The sequence below is a fragment of the Poecilia reticulata genome, chromosome 4 (genome assembly GCF_904066995.2).
Source record: "Poecilia reticulata chromosome 4, P_reticulata-male-v2, whole genome shotgun sequence".
NCBI classification, from domain to species: domain Eukaryota; kingdom Metazoa; phylum Chordata; class Actinopteri; order Cyprinodontiformes; family Poeciliidae; genus Poecilia; species Poecilia reticulata.
This window is the reverse complement of record NC_088833.1, coordinates 4,002,049-4,022,312: the sequence shown is the minus strand read 5'-3', so window position 1 is coordinate 4,022,312 and position 20,264 is coordinate 4,002,049. Positions and strand designations below refer to the sequence as shown.

The window sequence follows — 20,264 nt, the reverse complement described above, 5'->3', positions numbered from 1 at the left end:
CCCAGGTTATTGATCTGCAATCATTTAAAAAAAGAATAGAATCTTATTTCTTTTACCTCAGTCATGAAATCCAATGTAATTATATAATTTATTCAATTTAAAAAAGATTTCTGTCAAATGACATAAAAGTGAACATTCACATGTTAATTTTATTTAACTAATCTGAATGTAAAGTTACATTCGTAATGGAAACGTAGACTTTGTGGGCTTTTTTTTGCAGACATTTAAAATATATATACATCAAAAGCAATTATTTAAAAATGAGTTTTATTTGAACATGATTGCTTGTGTGTCCAGTTCCTATCCGTCACTATTTTCATTGAGTTGGAAGTTTGTAATGAAAAATCAGCGAGTGAGGCAGAAAAACAAACATTAAACGTGGTTTGGTTAGTTTCTGTCTGGATCCTCTGCAGTTCAGCCAAAGAGTCCTCTTCTTGCTGTGGGAGAAAATCACAACAGATTTAATTATCTGTCCCTGTCTGATGCTTTCTGTTAGTTTAATTGAGTTTATTTAGTTTCCTACGTTTCTCGGTGACCGTATACATGGCCTCCATTCCAGCTGAAATGTGGTCGGTGACGTGGCAGTGCAGCAGCCAGGTGCCGGGATGCTCAGGGCGCATCTTCACCGTCTGGACAGGGAAAGAGCAGCTTTTACTTTAAACTTTATTTCATAAAAAAAATACATCAACCAAAATTAAGCAAAAACGTTTGGTGTAATATCATAATTCAGATTAGCACAACCATAACAGCACCACATATTAAATAATGCATAAAATCAATTACTCTTTCATTATTTATCTCTGATTGTTTATTTTATTTTATTTCCAAAGCAGAATTTGGAAGCCTTTATTAAGTGGGAATAAAATCCAAGTCTGGAAATGAAGCATACACTGCAAAAACACAAAATCTCACCTAATATTTCTGTCTAGTTTTTAGTGCAAACATGTCAGTAAACTTGAAATAAGACAAAACTAACTTAGAAGTAAACTTTCATCAAGACATAGAAACTTGTCTCGGGTCAATAATTCATTAATATTGATGGAAAAGGTATAATTACCACTGACACATTATTTCACTAAATGTGTAAAAATCTTTTTATACATTCAGAAAAGTTGTAAACAAAGTTTTTTGAAATCATAATCATACAACTACAGTTAAACCAGATATGGAAAAACAATCTAAAATGAGAATTATTACAAAAAAGTAAATAATTATTAAAGGTAAAATATATTTGACCTTTCTCAATAATCAGTGGGAAACTGAAGAAATTTAACTAGACTGATCTGTTTTAGATTAAATTTCAACACGTTTTTACTGATAAGAACAACGTACAGAAGACAGAAAGATATTAAATAATTTAAAATAATTTTGAAACAATGTGAGAAGTTTTGAGACTTTACCTGAAAGATGGCAGGGAACAGCTCATAGGAATCAGCACGGTGAGGTCCTCCACCCAGCTGCACAAGAAAGATAATTCAGTTATCTATTATTTTTACTCCATCACGTGTCAGATTATGGCCGCGTACCTTATATTCCACACTGTGACCATGCCAGTGTACAGTATGAATATCCACTTCGTTCCCCATCCCCATCAGGTACCAGTACACCTTATCTCCCTCCTCCATGTTCAGCCCGTTCAGGTTGCTGTACACATAGCCGTTAATAGCTGAAACCGAGCAGAAAAGGAAAAGAAATCAAATGTTTTCATTTATTTAATCCTGATTTACTTTGGTTGGGACATGATGGGAAGTTTTGTTTGTTCTGAGTGATGAACCAAAACCAATCACTGCGTCGGGAGCATGAAACAAAATGTCAGCAAAGCAAACAAAGCAAATACCTGAAGTTAATTATTCACCGACTCAACTGATGTCAACCGGATCGAACGTCAAAATCCACACAAACCACAACGTAAAATCATTAACTGCGTTTAGTTCTCTGTGCATCCCGTAGAACTTGTTTAGGGATTTCAAACACTGAGCTAAAATTAACCAAGTGTTTATTTTTTAACAGCTTTTTAACTTTTAGTTGTTGATATCTTCAAAAGTTTCAGCATTTCTGTGTGTTAGTGTTAAGTCATCCAAATCTGAGCTCCAACTTGTTAATTTTGCTCAAACTAAACCTAAAAGTATTTGGAAATGTTTGGATTTTTCTTAAAGGGGAAGTATAACGTAAAATCCACATTTTACACATTTTTTGTTCTTCCATTCCGGTGTTTTTTGGTGTCTGGAAATGAGCCGTTTCCAAGGTTGCTTTGCCGTTACCTAGCAACCCCACTGGCAATCCGCCTGTCGCCTAGCAACCCAAGCTGAGCTCCAGCACATTTGATCGGCTGGTTTTACCACTGCATGCGCTGCACAACGGCTGCTGGAAAAGACAAGTGTTTTGTTGTTAACTTGACATCCAGAATCCACTTGCTGCATTTTTGTTGGTTGTGCAGGAGGCTCTACTCATGCTTTTCAAATACGGACAGTTGCATAATTGCGCATCTGTTTGCAGTTACTTTTACATGAGTTTAAACACTGAGTTGGGGGGCGTGGCCAGCAGCAGCTTACTTGGATTTAAAGTGACAGAGGCCCTAAAACAGTTTATCCTGAAAGGAGTTCAAAATTAAAATCTGAGAACATTTTATGAACATGTTTTATAGGTCATAAATCTAATTTAATCTGTCCAATGAAGCCTAATGGGTCACCTTGAAGTCCGTTCTAGTGTCATAAAACTTTTTTCCTTCAGTAATGTCTAGGTGGAGTCGGGTGAGTTTCCAGTTTTCTCTGTTTTTATCTCACCATGCATTTTGTTGCTCTCAATGAAGGAGTCGTCAGCCTTCAGGTTTGGTCGAGGATTCCTGATGTTCCGTCTAATGTTTTCATCCAAATACCTGCAAAATAAAAATCACCACTTTGTGAAACAGTCAGGAGGAAATTACTGAATTTGTAGTTTAAAGAGCTTCTTCTGTGCAGCAACTAGTCAAAGCTGAACCAGACTGTGTGACGTAAGAGTCACACCAGACGTGTATTTTAATGGGATTTTATGTGAACGACCAACACAAAGTAGAGCAAAATTTGATTTGGAAGGAAAATTTGTGGGGTTTTATAGTAAAAAATTTTAAAGTGTGGCATAACTTTATGTTCATCCCTTTGAAGTCAAATTTTTGTCCATTCTTTTCATTGGCTACTTTGGGTTGGTATACCACATGAAATCAAAATAAAATACTTAAAAGTCTGTAGTTGTAACACAACAAAAATATCCATCCATCCATGTTCTTGCACCCTTGTCCCTGGGGTGGGGTCGGGAGGGTTGCTGGTGTCCATCTCCAGCTAACGTTCCGGACGAGAGGCGGGGTCACCTGGACAGGTCGCCAGTCTGTCGCAGGGCAACACAGAGACACACAGGACAAACAACCATGCACACACACACTCACACCTAGGGGCAATTTGGAGAGGCCAATTAACCTGACAGTCATGTTTTTGGACTGTGGGAGGAAACCGGAGTACCAGGAGAAAACCCACCATGCACAGGGAGAACATGGAAAAAGACCCCAGGCCGGGAATCGAACCCAGAACCTTCTTGCTGCAAGGCAACAGCTCTCAGAACAAAAATAATACGTTCCTAAACTTTACCAAACATAATAACTAAGAGGTGTATTATAGATGAAACAGGGTGTTGCAGCACATTTGAAATATTCAACTTTTTGTTTACTGAATTCAGTATTCATTAACATAAATTAAAAACTGTGAATTTGCTCTTTGAATTTTGACACCTACCAACTTTCATTCTCATCAAACACCAAGAAAAGCAGAGCAAACTCTTCAACTTCCTTCTTTAGTCCAAGAGACCTGGAAGTGACATCATTTTGTTACACACACGGAGTTCAGTGATAAAATATGTTACAAATATACTTTAATTTCTCAGTATAAGCTTCATCATGTTGGTCGAGATTTCAACACTGCAAAAACACCAAATCTTATCTTGGTAAGACTAAAAACACCATAACAAATGTAAATATTTATATCTTGCTTAAAAGTTACTTTAAAGTTTGTCTTATTTCAAATGTACTAAGATGTGAAAGATGTGAAATTAGACCCAAAATATTCTGTAACATTTTGTGTTTTTGCAGTGCATTCAGTCTTCACCTGGCCCAGCTGCGACGGCAGATCACTAACGGCCCAATTAATCCGCTGTACAAGTCCTGGAAAAGAGAGAGAGAGAGCATGTAAGTACACTGCAAAAACACAAAACATTACCAAGTATTTTAGTCTGGTTTCTACTGCAAATGCTTTAGTGCACTGGAAATAAGACAAAACTAACAAACATGCAACTTTTCTGCAAGATTTAACAGCTAAATATTTCCCTAACATTGATTTTAATAAAGTACTAGTTCCACTGGCAAATTACTTCACTCATAACAAAAAATATTTCCCATAAGTGAAACAATCTGCTGGTGGATCTAATACTTTTTAAAATCAATAATAAGGAATCATTGACTTATAACAAGCTCCTATTCCTGAAAAGTTACTTCTAAGTGAGTTTTGTCTTATTTCAAGTGTATTAAGATACTTTCAATTAAACATGACTAAAAATATTTGGTAATATTTTGTGTTTTTGCAGTGTGCTTCATCAACACACCTTTGTGACATCAGCAGTAGAGTAATACGCTGACACAGAGCACTCCTCCTGCTCTGTGGTCGGTCCGGTGTTCTTGTTGACGTACCAGAAGTACGAGTGAGTTTCACCTGGACAAACACATTAGAAACACTTTCTGAGCTCATACAATAAGCATAAAGTATAAATAATTCCTCCATTTTTCTTTAACTGCTGATAAAAAGTGTGATGCTTCGTCTCCTGTACCTGGTTTGGTTTGGTAAACATCAGGAGATTCTGTCTTCACTCCGTGTGCATGGATAGAATAAGGTCTGGACGCCATGTTTTTAAAAACAATCTTAACTTTGTCGCCCACTGACGCATGAATCATCGGTCCTGAATGAAACATTTACGGCACATCATGCAGAAAATGATGCACTTCCAAACAGAAATATACACAAAAGCAGTAAATGACACTAAAAGAAAAAGGAAACACATTTATTACCGCTAATGGCAAAGATGTGTAAACAGATTTTTAAATATTTTTTGTGCTGCTGTAATCAGACATGAATGGCAAATCAGTGGATTAAGACAGTTTAATTTATATTATTGGAAAAGTTCATTTTTCCACTGAAAAATTATTTTACTCATAACTGGTATTTTATCATCCAAATTAAGAAATTATTTACTTAATATAAGCTTCTATTTCTTGCTAAAAGTTACGTGAAAGTTAGCTTTGTCTTATTTCAAGTTCACTGAGATATTTGCACTAGAAACTAGAGCAAAATACTTGGTAAGACTTTGTGTTTTTGCAGTGCATGTTTGATTACAGTGACTTAAGGCCACAAGCACTGCAAAAAATATTTAATTTACTGATAAAGATCGACTCACATCTTGATTATGTCTCATTGTCTTTACAATTTAGAAAATGTACCAACTACTAAAAAGCAACAATTATAAATGATTTCTGCTCAGTTTTAGATCAGATCTTTATTGGAATACAGTTTTATAATCCAGCAATGATACATTCAAAACAAACGTACCCATAATTCCAAGGTGATCCATGTCAGGCGTTCGTTCCACTTTCTTGGTGAACTTGTCGTTGGTAAACTGCTGGTAAACAACCTTCTTGTAAACGGAGCCGATGTATCCATCGCGCTTATCCAGAAAGACAGGGGCAGGACTGCAGCAAGAGAGAAAATTAATTATGAAAAAATAGCTGCTCGCAGGAGAAAAATGTCTATTTATTATGCAACTATAGGGCTGCAACTAATGATTAATTGATTGTTGTATGACGACTAATTGGATAAAAAAAAATTGGCTCATTCTGCAGATTTTTTACTGCAGAATAAAAAATCTGCAGTTGATTAATTGATACGACAATCAATTAATCAACTAATGATTAATTGATTGTTGTATGACGACTAATTGGATAAAAGAAATTGGCTCATTCTGCAGATTTTTTACTTAACCACTTAACTTTACCTCATACTGTATTGGAAATACATTAAAAATGCAAAAGAAAAAAAAAACTTTGCAATCAGAGCTGAAATTTTCTTGAAATTTGAAATGCAGGAGAAAAAACAAAACAAAAAATGTTCAAGTTCACTAATACATTTTGTATTCCTTTTTTATTTAATCTGCTCAATAATAAACTATATATGTGAAAGATTTTACTGAAGCAAACAAAATAAACTTTAAAAAAAGGCCAGATTTGATTTTTTCTAGAATTTTTGTCAGGGGCCGCACAAATTCTTCAGAGGGTCACATGTGGCCCTCAGACCGCACGTTGGACACCACATATCATTTTTATGATTAAAAAAAGACGTTTGGTCTTTTATAATATTCATATACAGTGCGTATCCTGAATTTCCCCACTGTGGAACAATAAACATTTATTTCAATTATATTTCTATGTAATAACTAAAAAAGTAGCTTTAGGGATTTTATAAATGGTTAAATATAAGTTTCTGTGAAATAAATATATTTAATACATTAGCTGAATTACTGAAATTACCCAAACCATTAAACTTTCCTTGAAATTCAAATGTATGTACTCATAGCATGACTTTTCTGACTGACATGACTCATGTTTTATAAACAAAAATGCTTCAAAAGAATTAAAAAGCAAAAAATAAATTCATGGAGATAAATATTCAAGTAGCAATGACCAGTTTTGTGTCGTACTTTTCATGTCCTCTGAACATCTCGGCCTCCCAGGTGCGGTTGGGCGAGTAGTCCCAGTCGATCTCCACGGCGGCGACGTAGAAGGTCTTCGAATGGAGCATCACCTCAGCCTGACGCTGAAACAAGCCGCACTTCTGCACCGTGTAGTTGGCTCGCATCCCACCCCGGTAGTGGTCCACCGTCGCAGAAACGACTTCAAACTCACCTGAAACACAAAACACTTACGTTTTACTTCACTCTTCAGTTTAGAATTTAATTAACAATTGTTTCTTTTGTAGGTTTGATTCTCTGCTTAGGGAGGGATACGCTCTTAGGGACCTTTTATGGAAAATTCACATTTTTGCCCTTCTGTTTGGGTTCCTACTGCTTCTAAAATCTAATCAAAACGCTTAAAGAGAAAACAACACCCGGTGTGTTTGGTGTCTGGAAATGATCCGTTACAAAAATCTCCACATTCTAAGGGCCCTGCACCGTTACCTAGCAACGGCAGGGTGTAGCGCCCATCGCCTAGCAACCCAAGCAGAGTTCCAGCACATTTGTTCAGCCGGTTTTACTGTTGCATGTGGAATATAATGGCTGCTTGAAGAGATAACTGTTTTGTTATTGACTTTCCATCCAGAAAGCACTTGCTGCATTCTTGCTAGTTGTGCAGGAGGTTCCACTTCTGCTTTTCAAATATGTACGGTTGTGCAATTGCGCATATTTTTGTAAATGTAGAGTTGAGGGGCGAGGCCAGCAGCAGCAGCTTATGTGGATTTAAAGCTGCCGTATGTAACTTTTATAAAAATATTTATTGACATATTTGTTGAGATTGTCATCATGTTGTGACAGTTTATTATGAGACAGATAATCTGTGAATAAATAAACTGAGGTAGAAACAACCAATCAGAGCGAGGGGGCGGGTCTTAACGCTGTCAATCACAGTATTGTGTGTACTCTCTCTTAATGTTGCTATGCTGCAGCTAGCATAGTCTGTTGTGAATGCTAAGGCTAGTTAGCACGGCCACCGATAAACGGTTTTCCTGTAACAGTAAACTGTTTCTCCACCATTAGCACATTTAGCAGCGAGTACATGAGGATGATTGACAGCACTAAGCCCCTCCTCCTGGCTCTGATTGGTTGGTTTTAGTCAGCATTTAGGAGCATTTATTCAGTGTAATGGTGCAAGTGATTATTACTTCCCACAGTGTTAGTCTTTATTGATCAAACTTGATGATGCTTTCTTATATATTTTATAATTTTTTCAAAAGTCTTTTTGAAGCTGCAGTGAATGAATCACAAACCTACCCATGCTGTCCGGCTCCATAGTTACTGTGTGCGAGATGTGAGGGAAAACGCTGATGGTGTCTTTTCTGTTCTGGCGGTAGATGAATCGGTTTCCCTGGAAGTAAAGGCTGACGATGTCCGTCTCCGTGCCCAGACCCGAGAGGTGCCACGTCGTTTTGTCCCCCTTACACATGGTGAGGCCCGGGAGGTTCCTGTACACAAACCCGTTGATCGCTGAAGGACAAGCAGAGATATGGAGATTATTTCAAACAAGATAACGTCATGAATCAGACCCGACAAAGAAAACAAAAGTGAAAGAAGATTTCTGTTGCGGTGAAAAAAAAAGTTCAAATCTCAGCTCACCATGCATTTTATTGCTCTCAATGAAGTCCTCGTTCTCCTTGGTAACGGAGTTAGGAGCTGTGGTGAAAGTCCGGATGTTTTCATCCAGGTACCAGCTGAGGTTCTCATCAAACACTGTGGCCATAAGATGAAACTCCTTGTTATAGTTTTTCTGCAAAAACAAAACAAGAAACAACATGTTAGACGCAAACAATTCACAGACTTACGATTCATTGCCAATTAATGGGTTACACAGGTGGGTAGAGCACCCAAACGTTGTACTCAAGTAAAAGTAGCACTGCTTCAGCATATTGTTACTCAAGGGAAATTAAAAAGTAAGAAATTACTCAAGAGTAGAAAAAATATTTGGTAAAAAGACTGCTCAAGTACTGAGTATCTGATCAAATTATCAATGATTTAATATTTAAAAATTACATCATCAAAGGGATTAAATTTAAATGTTGGTGTTTTAAGGATCAAAATAACAACAAAAAACAACATGAAACTTATGAAAGTTTCACAAAAACTGAAGTGTGTCTGTGTCTGGTGAATTTTTGGTATAAACATGTTCGTTTCTCATTCAGTGGGTAGAACATGTGGAAATTTTACTCAAGAGCAGCGATACTTCATATTAAAATTACTCCGGTAAAAGCAAAAAGCACAGTGTACCCCTGAAAGTTTTTATTTTTATTTTTAAAGTTACTCATTTAAATGTATCTGGGTAAATGTAACTAGTTACTACTCAACTCTGATGGTTTATTAGATTAAAAGTAGGACCAATCTGTTTTACGCCCCTTTAGACCTTCTGTAGTGTTGTAGTTTGGTGTCCGTCCAGCAGAGGGCGCCGCTGGTCATCTTTCCGCGGAGCCGTTGATACAGTAATTAAAAATGGCGGCGGGCCCATTCCAGACGGAGAAGAAGAAACGGTCCAAACAGAGTCCAGTGTGGGATGAAACAGACACTTTATGCGGTTCTGTTTAAGTATTGATGCTACGAAGGTGAGGAGAACTGAAAAACTGTAACATGATGGAGACAAACATCACGCAAAGGCTGATTTTGTGCCTGTTGTGAGTTAATACACTCCATGGATCGAAGCCTTAGCATTTATTGAAGAGCAACAGACGGTTCTCTGTTATTAATATCTCTGTTCATGTTAAGTTTCACAGATTTTATTCCTGGTTTCTAGAATTTATGGAACAAAAAATGGTACTTTTTGGAGCGTCGTGTCTAAAAAGCATGTTTTAAATTCTGGTCAAATAAAAAGTTAAATTTGTCAGGTAGAAGAAACAAACTGCACATAACGTAATAAGTAATAAATGGGTTTGAGATCATGAGCGAAAATCTGAAACAGGATTGTGATAGTTTTGGGTTTTTCATTGTAATTTAGTTTTACTTTGTTGTGACTTTTTGTTTATCTATTTAAATTAGTTTTAAAAAAAATTTTAGAAGATGTTTATTGGCTTATTATAAATTGTTTATATATTTTTAATTATAGCAGTAGTTTTAGTTTTTTTCATATTTTGGGGAATTTTTAGATCCAGAATTCAAAAATGTATTGTGTTGTGATTGTGTGTACATTGACTGAGTAATGAATACTCAATAGAAGATAACATTTTTTAAAAAAAGTATTTAATTATTGTTTATCAGCCAATTGACTGGTGTTTTCTCCGCTGCTGACATTTTGGGACTCGTGTTAGGATTATGGAGTGCTGTAATTTGCTGACGGCTGATGTAAACTGAGCAATTTCACATCAGTTCAAAAGAAAAATAAGTAGATTTATAAACATAAAAACAAAGCATATTCTATCTATAATTCCAGTATGTTTTAGTGAGTGATGTAGATCCAGTTATTTATAGTTTTTCCCCATTAATTATTGTTTTCTCAGATTCAGTTTTAGTTATGTTTTCCGTGATCTGAAATAGAAATACTTTGCGATTTTACAAACTAGCGGTCATAATAAACGTCCTTCACCTGTGCTCCTTTCTTTAGCGACCCGGGTCGGCAGACGAGAAGCGGCCCGACCAACCCAGAACTCGTGTCTCTAACAGGATCCACTGCAGAGTAGTACAGGTAGCTCAGACAGTCGGGCTCCCCTGGAACCGGACCGGCACCCACAGGTACGGTCCACTCGTAGGTGTACACCGTCCCAGGTCTGACCAGGGCAGCTGGAGGCGGAGTCACCACCCCTAAAATCATCATTACATAACGTCAGAATATTATTACCCATAAAACCAGAGATGAAATCACGAGGAAGCCATGTTTGGTTTCTCACTTGGCTCTCGTTTCAGCTCCCGAAGTTTCTTTGCTGTGTACGACTCTGAGAAAAATAAATGTTTAAAGCTCAGACGAGTGAGGAATATTCTATGCAAGCCAGGAAATTATTATTTTTGTTATTTACCTTCAAGCTCGTTGTAGTAAAGCGTCCCGTCCTGTTCGATGCTGTACTGAACTCCATGCGGCTGAATTGTGTACGGCCGGCTGGCCTTGTTCTTAAAAATCACCTTGATTGTGTCTTTCTCTTCGGCTCGCAGGACGGGACCTGCAGACAGTTAGCAGTGCATTAAATAATCAGAAAAACATAAATCTGGTCAAAACATTCACCAGATTTATGACTTGCTTTAATAACAGACAGTTTTGAATGTTTATACTAAAAATAAGTAAAAAGTAAAGGGAGAATGAAGTAGTATTACAAGAATAAATACAAAAATATTCAGTCAAATATTTTAGTATTATGACTAAAATACTATGACTTTAGTATTAAGATTAAAACAGTACAAGAATAAATTCAAAATATGTGACAGTTGTAGTATTACATGAATAAAGTTGAAATATAAGAAATGAGTCACATTATGAGAATAAAGTCAAAATGACGAGAATAAGGTCGTATGAGAATAAATTAAAAATAATACAAAAATAAAGTTGTAATAATGCCGGAGTAAAGTTTCAAAGTCCTGCTATTGATAATAATCTGATGCTGATGGGTTAATTGATTATTTCCTTATTTGTAAAATCAATACCAACCAGTTGTAACACTGCTTTTTTCTGTTGGAGTTCTCATAATATTACAACTTTATTCTGGGAATATTGTGACTTTATTCCTGTATTTTTTTTATTTTCTTAGTGTGGCCCTAATACTCCATCATACATATATTATGGAGATCACATGTGATCATATAATCAAGATCTTTAATGGAAAAGTCAAAAGATAAGTTAAAACATGAGTTTTTAAATCCCTGTCGTGCGTGGATTACCCAGAATCCCCAGGTGTTGCTCCTCCGGGCTGCGTATCACCTTCGTTGTGAAAGTGTTGTCGAGATATTCCACGTATCGAACCTTCTTATACCTGCTCCCGATGCGGGTCGGACCTCTGGTCACAAAGGTTTCTGCCTCGCTGCGAGCAGAAAAGCACAGGATGTGGTTGGAGCAGTTCTCAAAACGCCGACATGTCTGCTAGCATGTGGATTAACCAACCTTTCACTGGGTGCCGTGGGCGCATAATCCCAGACCTCTTCCTCAGCAGCGATGAAGAACTGCCTGAGCTCACCGTGAGGACGGGGCTTGTGCACGTTAGGGAAGCACTTCTTGATTTCAAACAATGCCTGCATTCCAGCTGGATGAAAAATATAAAGCAAAAACCCAAAAGTCTTAAACGGGAGTGAAGTATTTTAACTTTAATGGGTTATTAGCGTTAAATGCATGTCTCAGTGTGAGGTTAATTGGTTTCAGCTGTCAAGTCGTCAACGTGCTGAATCTTAAATATATCCGATAAATATAAAAGACGCAGTGCTTTGCTACTAACTGTCAATACTATGACAATAAGATAACAAGGTGAGGAAAAAGTTTTAATTAAAAAAAATAGCAGGAGAGGGAAGTATGTCAGCTATGCTAGCTTGACTATGATAACCGTGACATGTAGATGTGCTGTGGAATTTGGTGTGTTTTGGTTCAGTTAAAACAGAAAATCCAGATCATCAGTAGAGCAGGTGTTTAAGTTAGCTAACCAGTGTTAGCGTAGTGTAACAGTCATTATGCTGTTTGGTTCCTAGAGATGAGTAGGTATCGCCTCAAGGGGGCGCCTATTTCCTTTGTTGTTGCACTATTGTACAGAAGAAGAACTAGTCTTCCATTTTGTTGTAGAAGAGAACATAGGTGATGATGAGGTGCAGAGCGGTAAACTAACGTTACTTTTCTCATGTATGGAAATATAATGCTTAGTACCGTGGAGATCTGGCTGTATGTGGACGAAGTTAAATAAATTGAAAGCGTGGAATACTTCAAAAGTGCGTCCTGCTGTTTTGGGTTAGAGTGGCTAACCGCCACTGCTAACTCATTCTCCAACCTCTCGCCGCACCGTCACAGTAGCTAAAAACAGCGGTAGCTAATCCATCAATCACTTATTGATAATTACAAAATAAAAATCAAGCCAGAAAACATAAAACTGTAACGATCTGAATGTTCTGTCCTTGTTTCCGTGTCGAATCCTGAAACATAAAGTACCGCCACTGCTGGTTGCCACGGCAACGTGCCTGCGTGCAGCGCGGCCGAGACAGAGCGGGATAAAACAGCGGTTTTGAGCTATCCGCTGGCCCGATCGGGAGCCCGGGAGACGTCTCCTCACCCATCAGATGGTCGTTGACGGTGCAGGTCAGCAGCCAGTGTCCGGGGTTGTCGGCCACCATTTCAGCCGTGGTGCTGGAGGCCGGGAAGAGGCTCACCATGTCTGTGTGGTGGTTCAGGTTGGTCAAGATCTGGCCGTGGAAATGAACTGAGTGCATGTCCACCTGCGAGAGAGACAAAATTACAACTTCAGGCAGGACTGCTTAGATAACCAGGCAGATGGATAACTCACCTGAAATGAAACTAAAACTAAAGTTAACAAACAACATTTATTTTTATTTAATGCCAGAATAAAGAGACAAAGTGCTTCAAGTTCACATTTTGCACTTTTTGTGCTTCCATTTGGGTTTCTACTGCGTCTAAAACCATCTCAAGCAGTTAGAAAATCACCCAGCCATTTTCATTTAACATTTTTAACGTATGGCATTTTTCCCATGTTATAAGTGAAATAATTTGCCAGTGGAACCAGTGCTTTTAACTCAATATTAAGAAATGATTTGCTTAAAACAAGCTTCTACATCTTCTTCAAAAGTGACTAGTTTTGTACTATTTCAAGTGTACTGAGATATAAGTGTTAACCAAAAACACTTGGTAAAACTGAACGTTTACATGCATATTGGTCAGATTTATCAACCTTTCTGATCTATTTTTTTCCTTTGAAAAAATGTAAAAGGCTTTTTCACATCGAGAGCGGCTGCACAGTGGCGCAGTTGGGAGAGCCGTTGCCTTGCAGCAAGAAGGTTCTGGGTTCAATTCCCGGCCCCGGTCTTTCTGCATGGAGTTTGCATGTTCTCCCTGTGCATGGTGGGTTTTCTCCGGGTACTCCGGTTTCCTCCCACAGTCCAAAAACATGACTGTCAGGTTAATTGGCCTCTCCAAATTGTCCCTAGGTGTGTGTGTGTGCATGGTTGTGTGCCCTGTGTGTCTCTGTGTTGTCCTGCGACAGACTGGCGACCTGTCCAGGTGAACCCGCCTCTCGCCCAGAACGTTAGCTGGAGAGGCACCAGCACCTCCTGACCCCACTGAGGGACATGGTGTTCAGAAAATGGATGGATGAAAATGTATTCACAAATATATCTGGATACAACTTACATTAACTACAGCAGTATATAATTCACATATATTGTTTTCATAAACCATTGAAGTTTGGCAGTAGAAAACTTTTCCCATTATATTAATTGAAACTAGTTAAAACTAAGAAGTCCCATTTGATTATTTCTACAGTACTTTAAATAAACTTGTAAAATAATAAAAGCAAAAACTGTTACCTCATTGCCGAGGCCAATCAGGTGCCAGTGGATCTTGTTGCCTTGACACGCGCTCAGTCCAGGCAGGTTTCCGTAAAGATAACCATTTATCCCTGTGACACAAACAAAGTATTAAACCTCAACTTTTCAGTTTGCATATTAAAAGTATCAACGGCTCTCACCGTGCATCTTGTTGCTCTCTATAAAATCTTCGTCCTCCTTCAGGTCTCTGATGGGATTTGTGATGTGTGTCCTGATGTTGTCGTCAAGGTACCAGCTCAGGTTCTCATCCGACACCATGAACAGCAGAGCGTAGGTGTAGTCGGCTGCCCTGTCGCCATGGATGTCCAGAGTTCCTGCAGAACACATCGAATCAGATTTTCAAATAATTACTCCATTTTATATTAATAAAAGATATACAACTTATCTCAAAGTCAGTAGAAAATGAAACACTTGACAAATTTCCTTGATTTTAAAAGAGAATGTCATGAAAATACTCCCTTTTTTTTGCAATTAAACACATTTTTTGTGTACTTTGAGTGTCTTGGATTGCAGAAAAGTTGAATTTAGTCTCTCCTGGTTCTGTATTTAGCTCATATTTTTTCAGTTTTTCTTATTCCGTTACATTTTTCATACTAAGAAGTCAGTATTTGCTGCAGAAGTAATTTAAAAGTCAGACAGGAAAGGTGTAGATATGTAAAGAAAAACAAGTTGGCTTTTTAATAGAGATGCAAAATGTCTACACTGCAAAAACTCAAAATCTTAGCAAGTATTTCTGTCTAGTTTCTATTGCTAATACCTTACTACACCAGAAATAAGACAAAACTCACTTGAAAATAACTTTTCAGCAGGAAATACGAGCTTATTCTAAGTAAATAAGTCCTTAATGTGGATTAAAAAGTACCAGCTCCCCTGGAAAATTATTTCAGTTATGACAAGAGACTTTTCCATTTAAAAAAAACATGGAAATTTCTGAGCTCCAAAAGTTAAACCTTTTTGACTTTTGAAATGCAGAAAATTCCATGTTTTTTATTTTCTGAGCTTAATCTCATAATGTTTGAGTTTTCTGTCTGAAACTCACCTCCTTTTTTTCTATCTATAATGCCCCTAAAAACAGGCAGGGAGGCTACAATTCTAAAACAGAGAATCAACGTCATAGTTCACAACTTCTCCTTCTGTTTGCTGATTGGCCCGGTTGAAATTCTAATCCAAGTCAATGGGAGAAATCTCAGACTGTGCTTCGAAGCAATGTTTGAATCAAGTGGATTGCGTATGAAGGCTCTGGCCAGGCTGTCGTTGTTATAATTGGATTGGAAAAGTACCTCGCTTGCAGATGAGCAGAGGTCCTATAAGTCCAGAGGCGATGTCTTTTGGGGGGCGGACATGAGAGTGGTAGAACCTGGTCATGCAGTTGCTGTCTTCAGCTGTTGGGCTGTGGGATTCTGGGAGAGTCCACTCATACGTCACAGTGGCACCAGGAGCCACTGCGTCGTCCCTCTTCTGCTCTGGACCTGTGCCGTCTGGGTACAAGGCTCCTGGAAACACAAACAAACTGTCGATGTTAATCTAAGCATTTTAATGTGTTGATGTTACATAGAAATATGGAAGAGGGTTATTATAGCCACTGGGGAAAATACTTTTTCCTCAAAATTATGATTTAATCTTAGAATTCTGACTTTTACTAAAAATTAAAAAGAAAAATTCTATAACTTCAGACTAAAAAAAATACTTTTTTCTAAAAAATTCAGATTTTTTTCTAAAAATTCTGATTTTTTTCTAAGAATTCTTTTTTTCACCACTTTTGCCACATTTGGCAAAAAATAAATGTAAAAAAAAATTACAAGCAGTTGCAGTTAAGCGACTGTGTAGGACTGCTGCTCGTGTTCTGACTAAAACCAGGAAGATAGAGACATAACACCAGTTTTAAAGTCCCTACACTGGCTCCCTGTAGCTCAGAGAATAGACTTTAAAATACTGATGTTAGTTTATAAATCACTGAACGGTTTAGCACCACAATACATTAAAGATCTGTTATTGCTGCACCAACATTCTAGACCCCTCAGATCTTCCGGTTCTGGTTCTGCTCTGCATCCCCAGAACCAGAACCAAACGAGGTGAGGCAGCATTCAGTTTCTATGCACCACAGATTTGGAAACTTCCAGAAAACTGTAAAACAGCTGAAACACTGGGTGCTTTTAAATCTCAACTTAAAACCCACCTGTTTAGAGTTGCTTATGGCTAAATTAGGGTTAGAGTGCGGGTTTTGATGTCTTCCATGGTTTTATGTCTTTAATGTTTTTAATTTCTTTTTATTTCTTTTCTACGTTTTAATGATGTAAAGCCTCCCTGAAAACGTCCCAGTTAAACGACGTTTGACTGAAGTCCTACAGGGTTTAGAGTCCCAGTTCACAGCGTTTCAACTAAAAACCTAGAGGTTGGAGTACTTGTCAAACGGTGTTTTTGACTAAAGTCCCTGAGGGTTAGAGTCCCAGTTAAACGACGTTTGACTGAAGTCCTATGGGGTTTAGAGTCCCAGTTCACGGCGTTTCAACTAAAAACCTAGAGGTTGGAGTACTTGTCAAACGGTGTTTTTGACTAAAGTCCCTGAGGGTTAGAGTCCCAGTTAAACGACGTTTAACTGAAGTCCTACGGGGTTTAGAGTCCCAGTTCATGGCGTTTCAACTAAAAACCTAGAGGTTGGAGTCCTTGTCAAACGGTGTTTTTGACTAAAGTCCCAGAGGGTTGGAGTCCCAGTTAAACGACGTTTAACTGAAGTCCTAAAAGGGGTTTTAATGTTTTTATCTTTTTTTTTTAAATCTCTTTCTCTTTCTCACTGTTTATTTAATGTCACATGCTGTTTTTATTTTAATTATGTAAAGCACTTTGAAATGCCTTGCTGCTGAAATGTGCTATACAAATAAAATTTGATTGATTGATTGATTGATTGATGTACATATTGCAACAATGGATTATCCTTCCACCAAAGCACAAGCAGTTCACTGCAAAAACACAAAATCTTACCAAAGTATTTAACTTGAAATAAGACAAAACCTACAGCAGGAAATAGGAGCTTGTTTAAAGTCAATAATTTCTAATGTGGATGAAAAAGTTCTACTTCCACTGACAGATTATTTCACTCATGACATTTTTCGCATGCTACAACTGAAATAATCTGCGAGTGGAAGTAGAACTGGGTTGCTAGGTGACGGGTTGTTGCTAAGTAACAGCACAAGTGGAACTCGAACTTTTCCATGAAGGAACACAGAATGAGGTTTCTGTTCTCCTTTTTTCAAACAGCTGAGGTGTTTTTTGGCTTTGCTCGGTTCTCACCCTCGTTCCCTTTGCTGTAGTTGAGTCCGTGCGCGTGGACGCTGTACGGTCTGGAAGCCGAGTTTCTCAGGTGGACGATCACGGTGTCGCCGTCCTCCGCCATCAGCAAGGGGCCCAGGTATCCCAGCCATTCTGGCTTCTGCAGTTCCGTCCCGTAGGTGGCGTCGCTGTACTGTTTGTAAACAGCCTTTTTGTAGACTGGGCCAATGCGTTGGGGACGTTTTACTAAAAACACAGAAGCTTCTCTGCAAAGATATTTGCACATAGAGAAAACTATTTACGTTGGTTTTACACCACAGAAAGCACACGTAAATGTTGTTGTGATCGCCTGTTTTAAAGATTTAAACTTTTTTCCCTACACTTCCCCTCAGCTAAACATAAACATATTTGGTATCCATGGAAACGTCAAACTTTTCACTGCAAAAACGAAAAATCTTACCAAGTATTTTGGAAAATGAGTTGTTTCAAAAACCTCCAGAATGTAACGTAACAAATAAACAGGCACTGCCCCTTACCTAGCAACCCCACCCTGTTACCTAGCAACCTCTGCAAAGTCCAGCCCATTGCCTAGCAACCAGTATGTTTGCTCAGCTGGTTTCATCACAGTACAAATATATCATCAAATAACAATTTCTTATTGTTTCATTACAATTGGATAAAATAAAAAAAGTGTGTATTTAAAAAAAACTATTTTAGATATGTAAAAATAAGTTTAGTAAGTAAAAACACAGGAACTCCCCAGTTTTGTAGACGTAGCCAACCTTTGCTAGAGGCAAAAAGTTTATTTTTTAAAATGATTATTATTTGCTTTGCCTCACCTTCATAAATCATTGACAAGCAATGTAGATCTATGATTTGCAAAAGTTTGTTGCCTTACTTATGATATTTCTAAAAGGTTTTTATACTGTATGATTAAAAAAAAATCCTAATTGTTTTCTGTTGAATCCTCAAAACTGATTTATAAGTAACCTTTCAGCTAGATATAGGCTTGTTTTACGTCAATAATTCCTTCATATTGATGAAAAGGTATTTGACCCATTCTATTTAAATTAGCAAAACATTTTTCTCATAAGTGAAATAATCCGTCAGTGGAGTAAGTACTTTTTCTTCAATATTAAGGAATTATTGATGTGAAACAAGCTCTTTAACTTGCTGAAAACTTTCTTGTAACTTAGTTTTATCCTATTTCAAGCGTACTTAGATATTTGCACTAGAAACTAGACCACAAATACTTGGTAAGATTTTGTTTTTGCAGTTTAAGTTTTTTGCATGTTAAAATTAACATAGGAAACATTTCACATATAAATTCTGTCAAAGTTTCATGTGTGGAGTTTTTTACATGCTGCACATTTAGTCACAATTAGTTAAAAATGTGCCTATTAAAATGTCAGTTTGAACAAATAAAAAAAGTCAGTCTCTCTTTGTAAAATAGTAAAATGAAGTCATTTAACGGGCGTACTCACTCGTCCTCCTGCAGGGTTCGATTCTGGATGACGTTCTTCCCAGTTGGAGCATAATTCCAAGAAACCTCCTCTATCTTAAGAAAATACTCTCTTCTCATTCCTGCAGCACATATTGCAGCACAACACAACAACAACACAACTCCGAATTTCTTCATTTTCATCAATTAAAACATCAGACAAACATTAACAAGTGAAACAGATGCACAGACAGCTGCTCTATGCGCTTTCCCTGTCTTTTTATACTGCTTCCACTGACGAACTGCTGAGATCAGGCACAACGCCAAAGGGGTCACTGACCATCGGACAGTGCAAGACAACCATTTGATCAGCGGGTCGCACTTACATAAGGTCAGAAAACATCCGAACTTTAACCAGAAAACCGCTTCATCAAACGTAATTCCAAAAGTTCGATGGGTTTCTAAAATCTAGCAGCAGAACTTGTCGTTTCCTGGACCAGTTTGGATTAGTTTCAACTTTATTGCAGACGTCTTGTGAGGAAGTACTCTGTGAAAAGTCAGAGATGTTAAAGAATGGAAACTAAACGGAATAAACTGCTTTCCTTCCGTTTTTACATATTTTTGTTTGTAGTCACGGTGAAGCATCATAGACACCAAAGTTCAAAAGTTTAATCAGTGAGGAAAATACTTTGACTTTTGATCCAGTCAAAGTCAAAAGTCAGATAAAGAAGTTAACCACCTATTTCATTTCATAATATAATTATGTTATTCAGTAACAAAAAAAATAATCATGCAGTCCCAAAATGGATTTATTTTTATTAAAAAGTTTGAAATGATTAATGATTTAGTTATTTCTTTATGAGGTAAGTCTCTATATTACGGTATTTCCCATCTTGCCTGTCAAGGTTTAAAGGTAACATTTACTCAATTTGGGGCCACACCAATCAATAATGCATAACTGTGGAAAGTCCAGAACAAAAACATGAGGGAATGGATTTCCACACACAGAACATACGTGTTTGCCTTTTCTGATGCGTTTAATCCCTTTTGTTTCACATGTGATTTCTTCAGAAATTATTGAAATACTATTTTTAAAACCCAGATAAAATGTCAATAAAAATAGTCATGGTAAATAAATGGGAGGATGTAAAACCTAGTGGGAAGACAATTAAAATACTGTTTTTGTATTATGAAATGCTCTCATTGATGTCTGATATTTATTGCTTTTTATCTCTAGAAAAGAAAATGGGTTTATTACGGGGCAATAAAAACAAAA

General features: G+C 37.4%; 1 protein-coding gene across 1 annotated transcript; it reads right to left on the bottom strand.

Annotated features, from left to right (window-relative positions):
* Positions 1-250: 250 nt before the first annotated feature.
* On the bottom strand, positions 251-19,277 carry cp (ceruloplasmin). The gene is made up of 24 exons (XM_081606031.1): positions 19,032-19,277; positions 17,569-17,813; positions 15,561-15,773; positions 14,421-14,594; positions 14,260-14,351; positions 12,993-13,155; positions 11,846-11,984; positions 11,626-11,765; positions 10,773-10,913; positions 10,647-10,691; positions 10,346-10,560; positions 8,395-8,545; positions 8,053-8,265; positions 6,766-6,970; positions 5,622-5,761; positions 4,846-4,974; positions 4,624-4,730; positions 4,131-4,186; positions 3,762-3,833; positions 2,784-2,875; positions 1,527-1,666; positions 1,401-1,457; positions 524-629; positions 251-437 (listed from the first exon to the last, which is right to left on the bottom strand). The coding sequence occupies exons 1-24, from the start codon at positions 19,190-19,192 to the stop codon at positions 415-417; spliced, it is 3,219 nt and encodes a 1,072-aa protein (XP_081462157.1). The 5' UTR covers positions 19,193-19,277; the 3' UTR covers positions 251-414.
* Between the last annotated feature and the right edge of the window lie 987 nt (positions 19,278-20,264).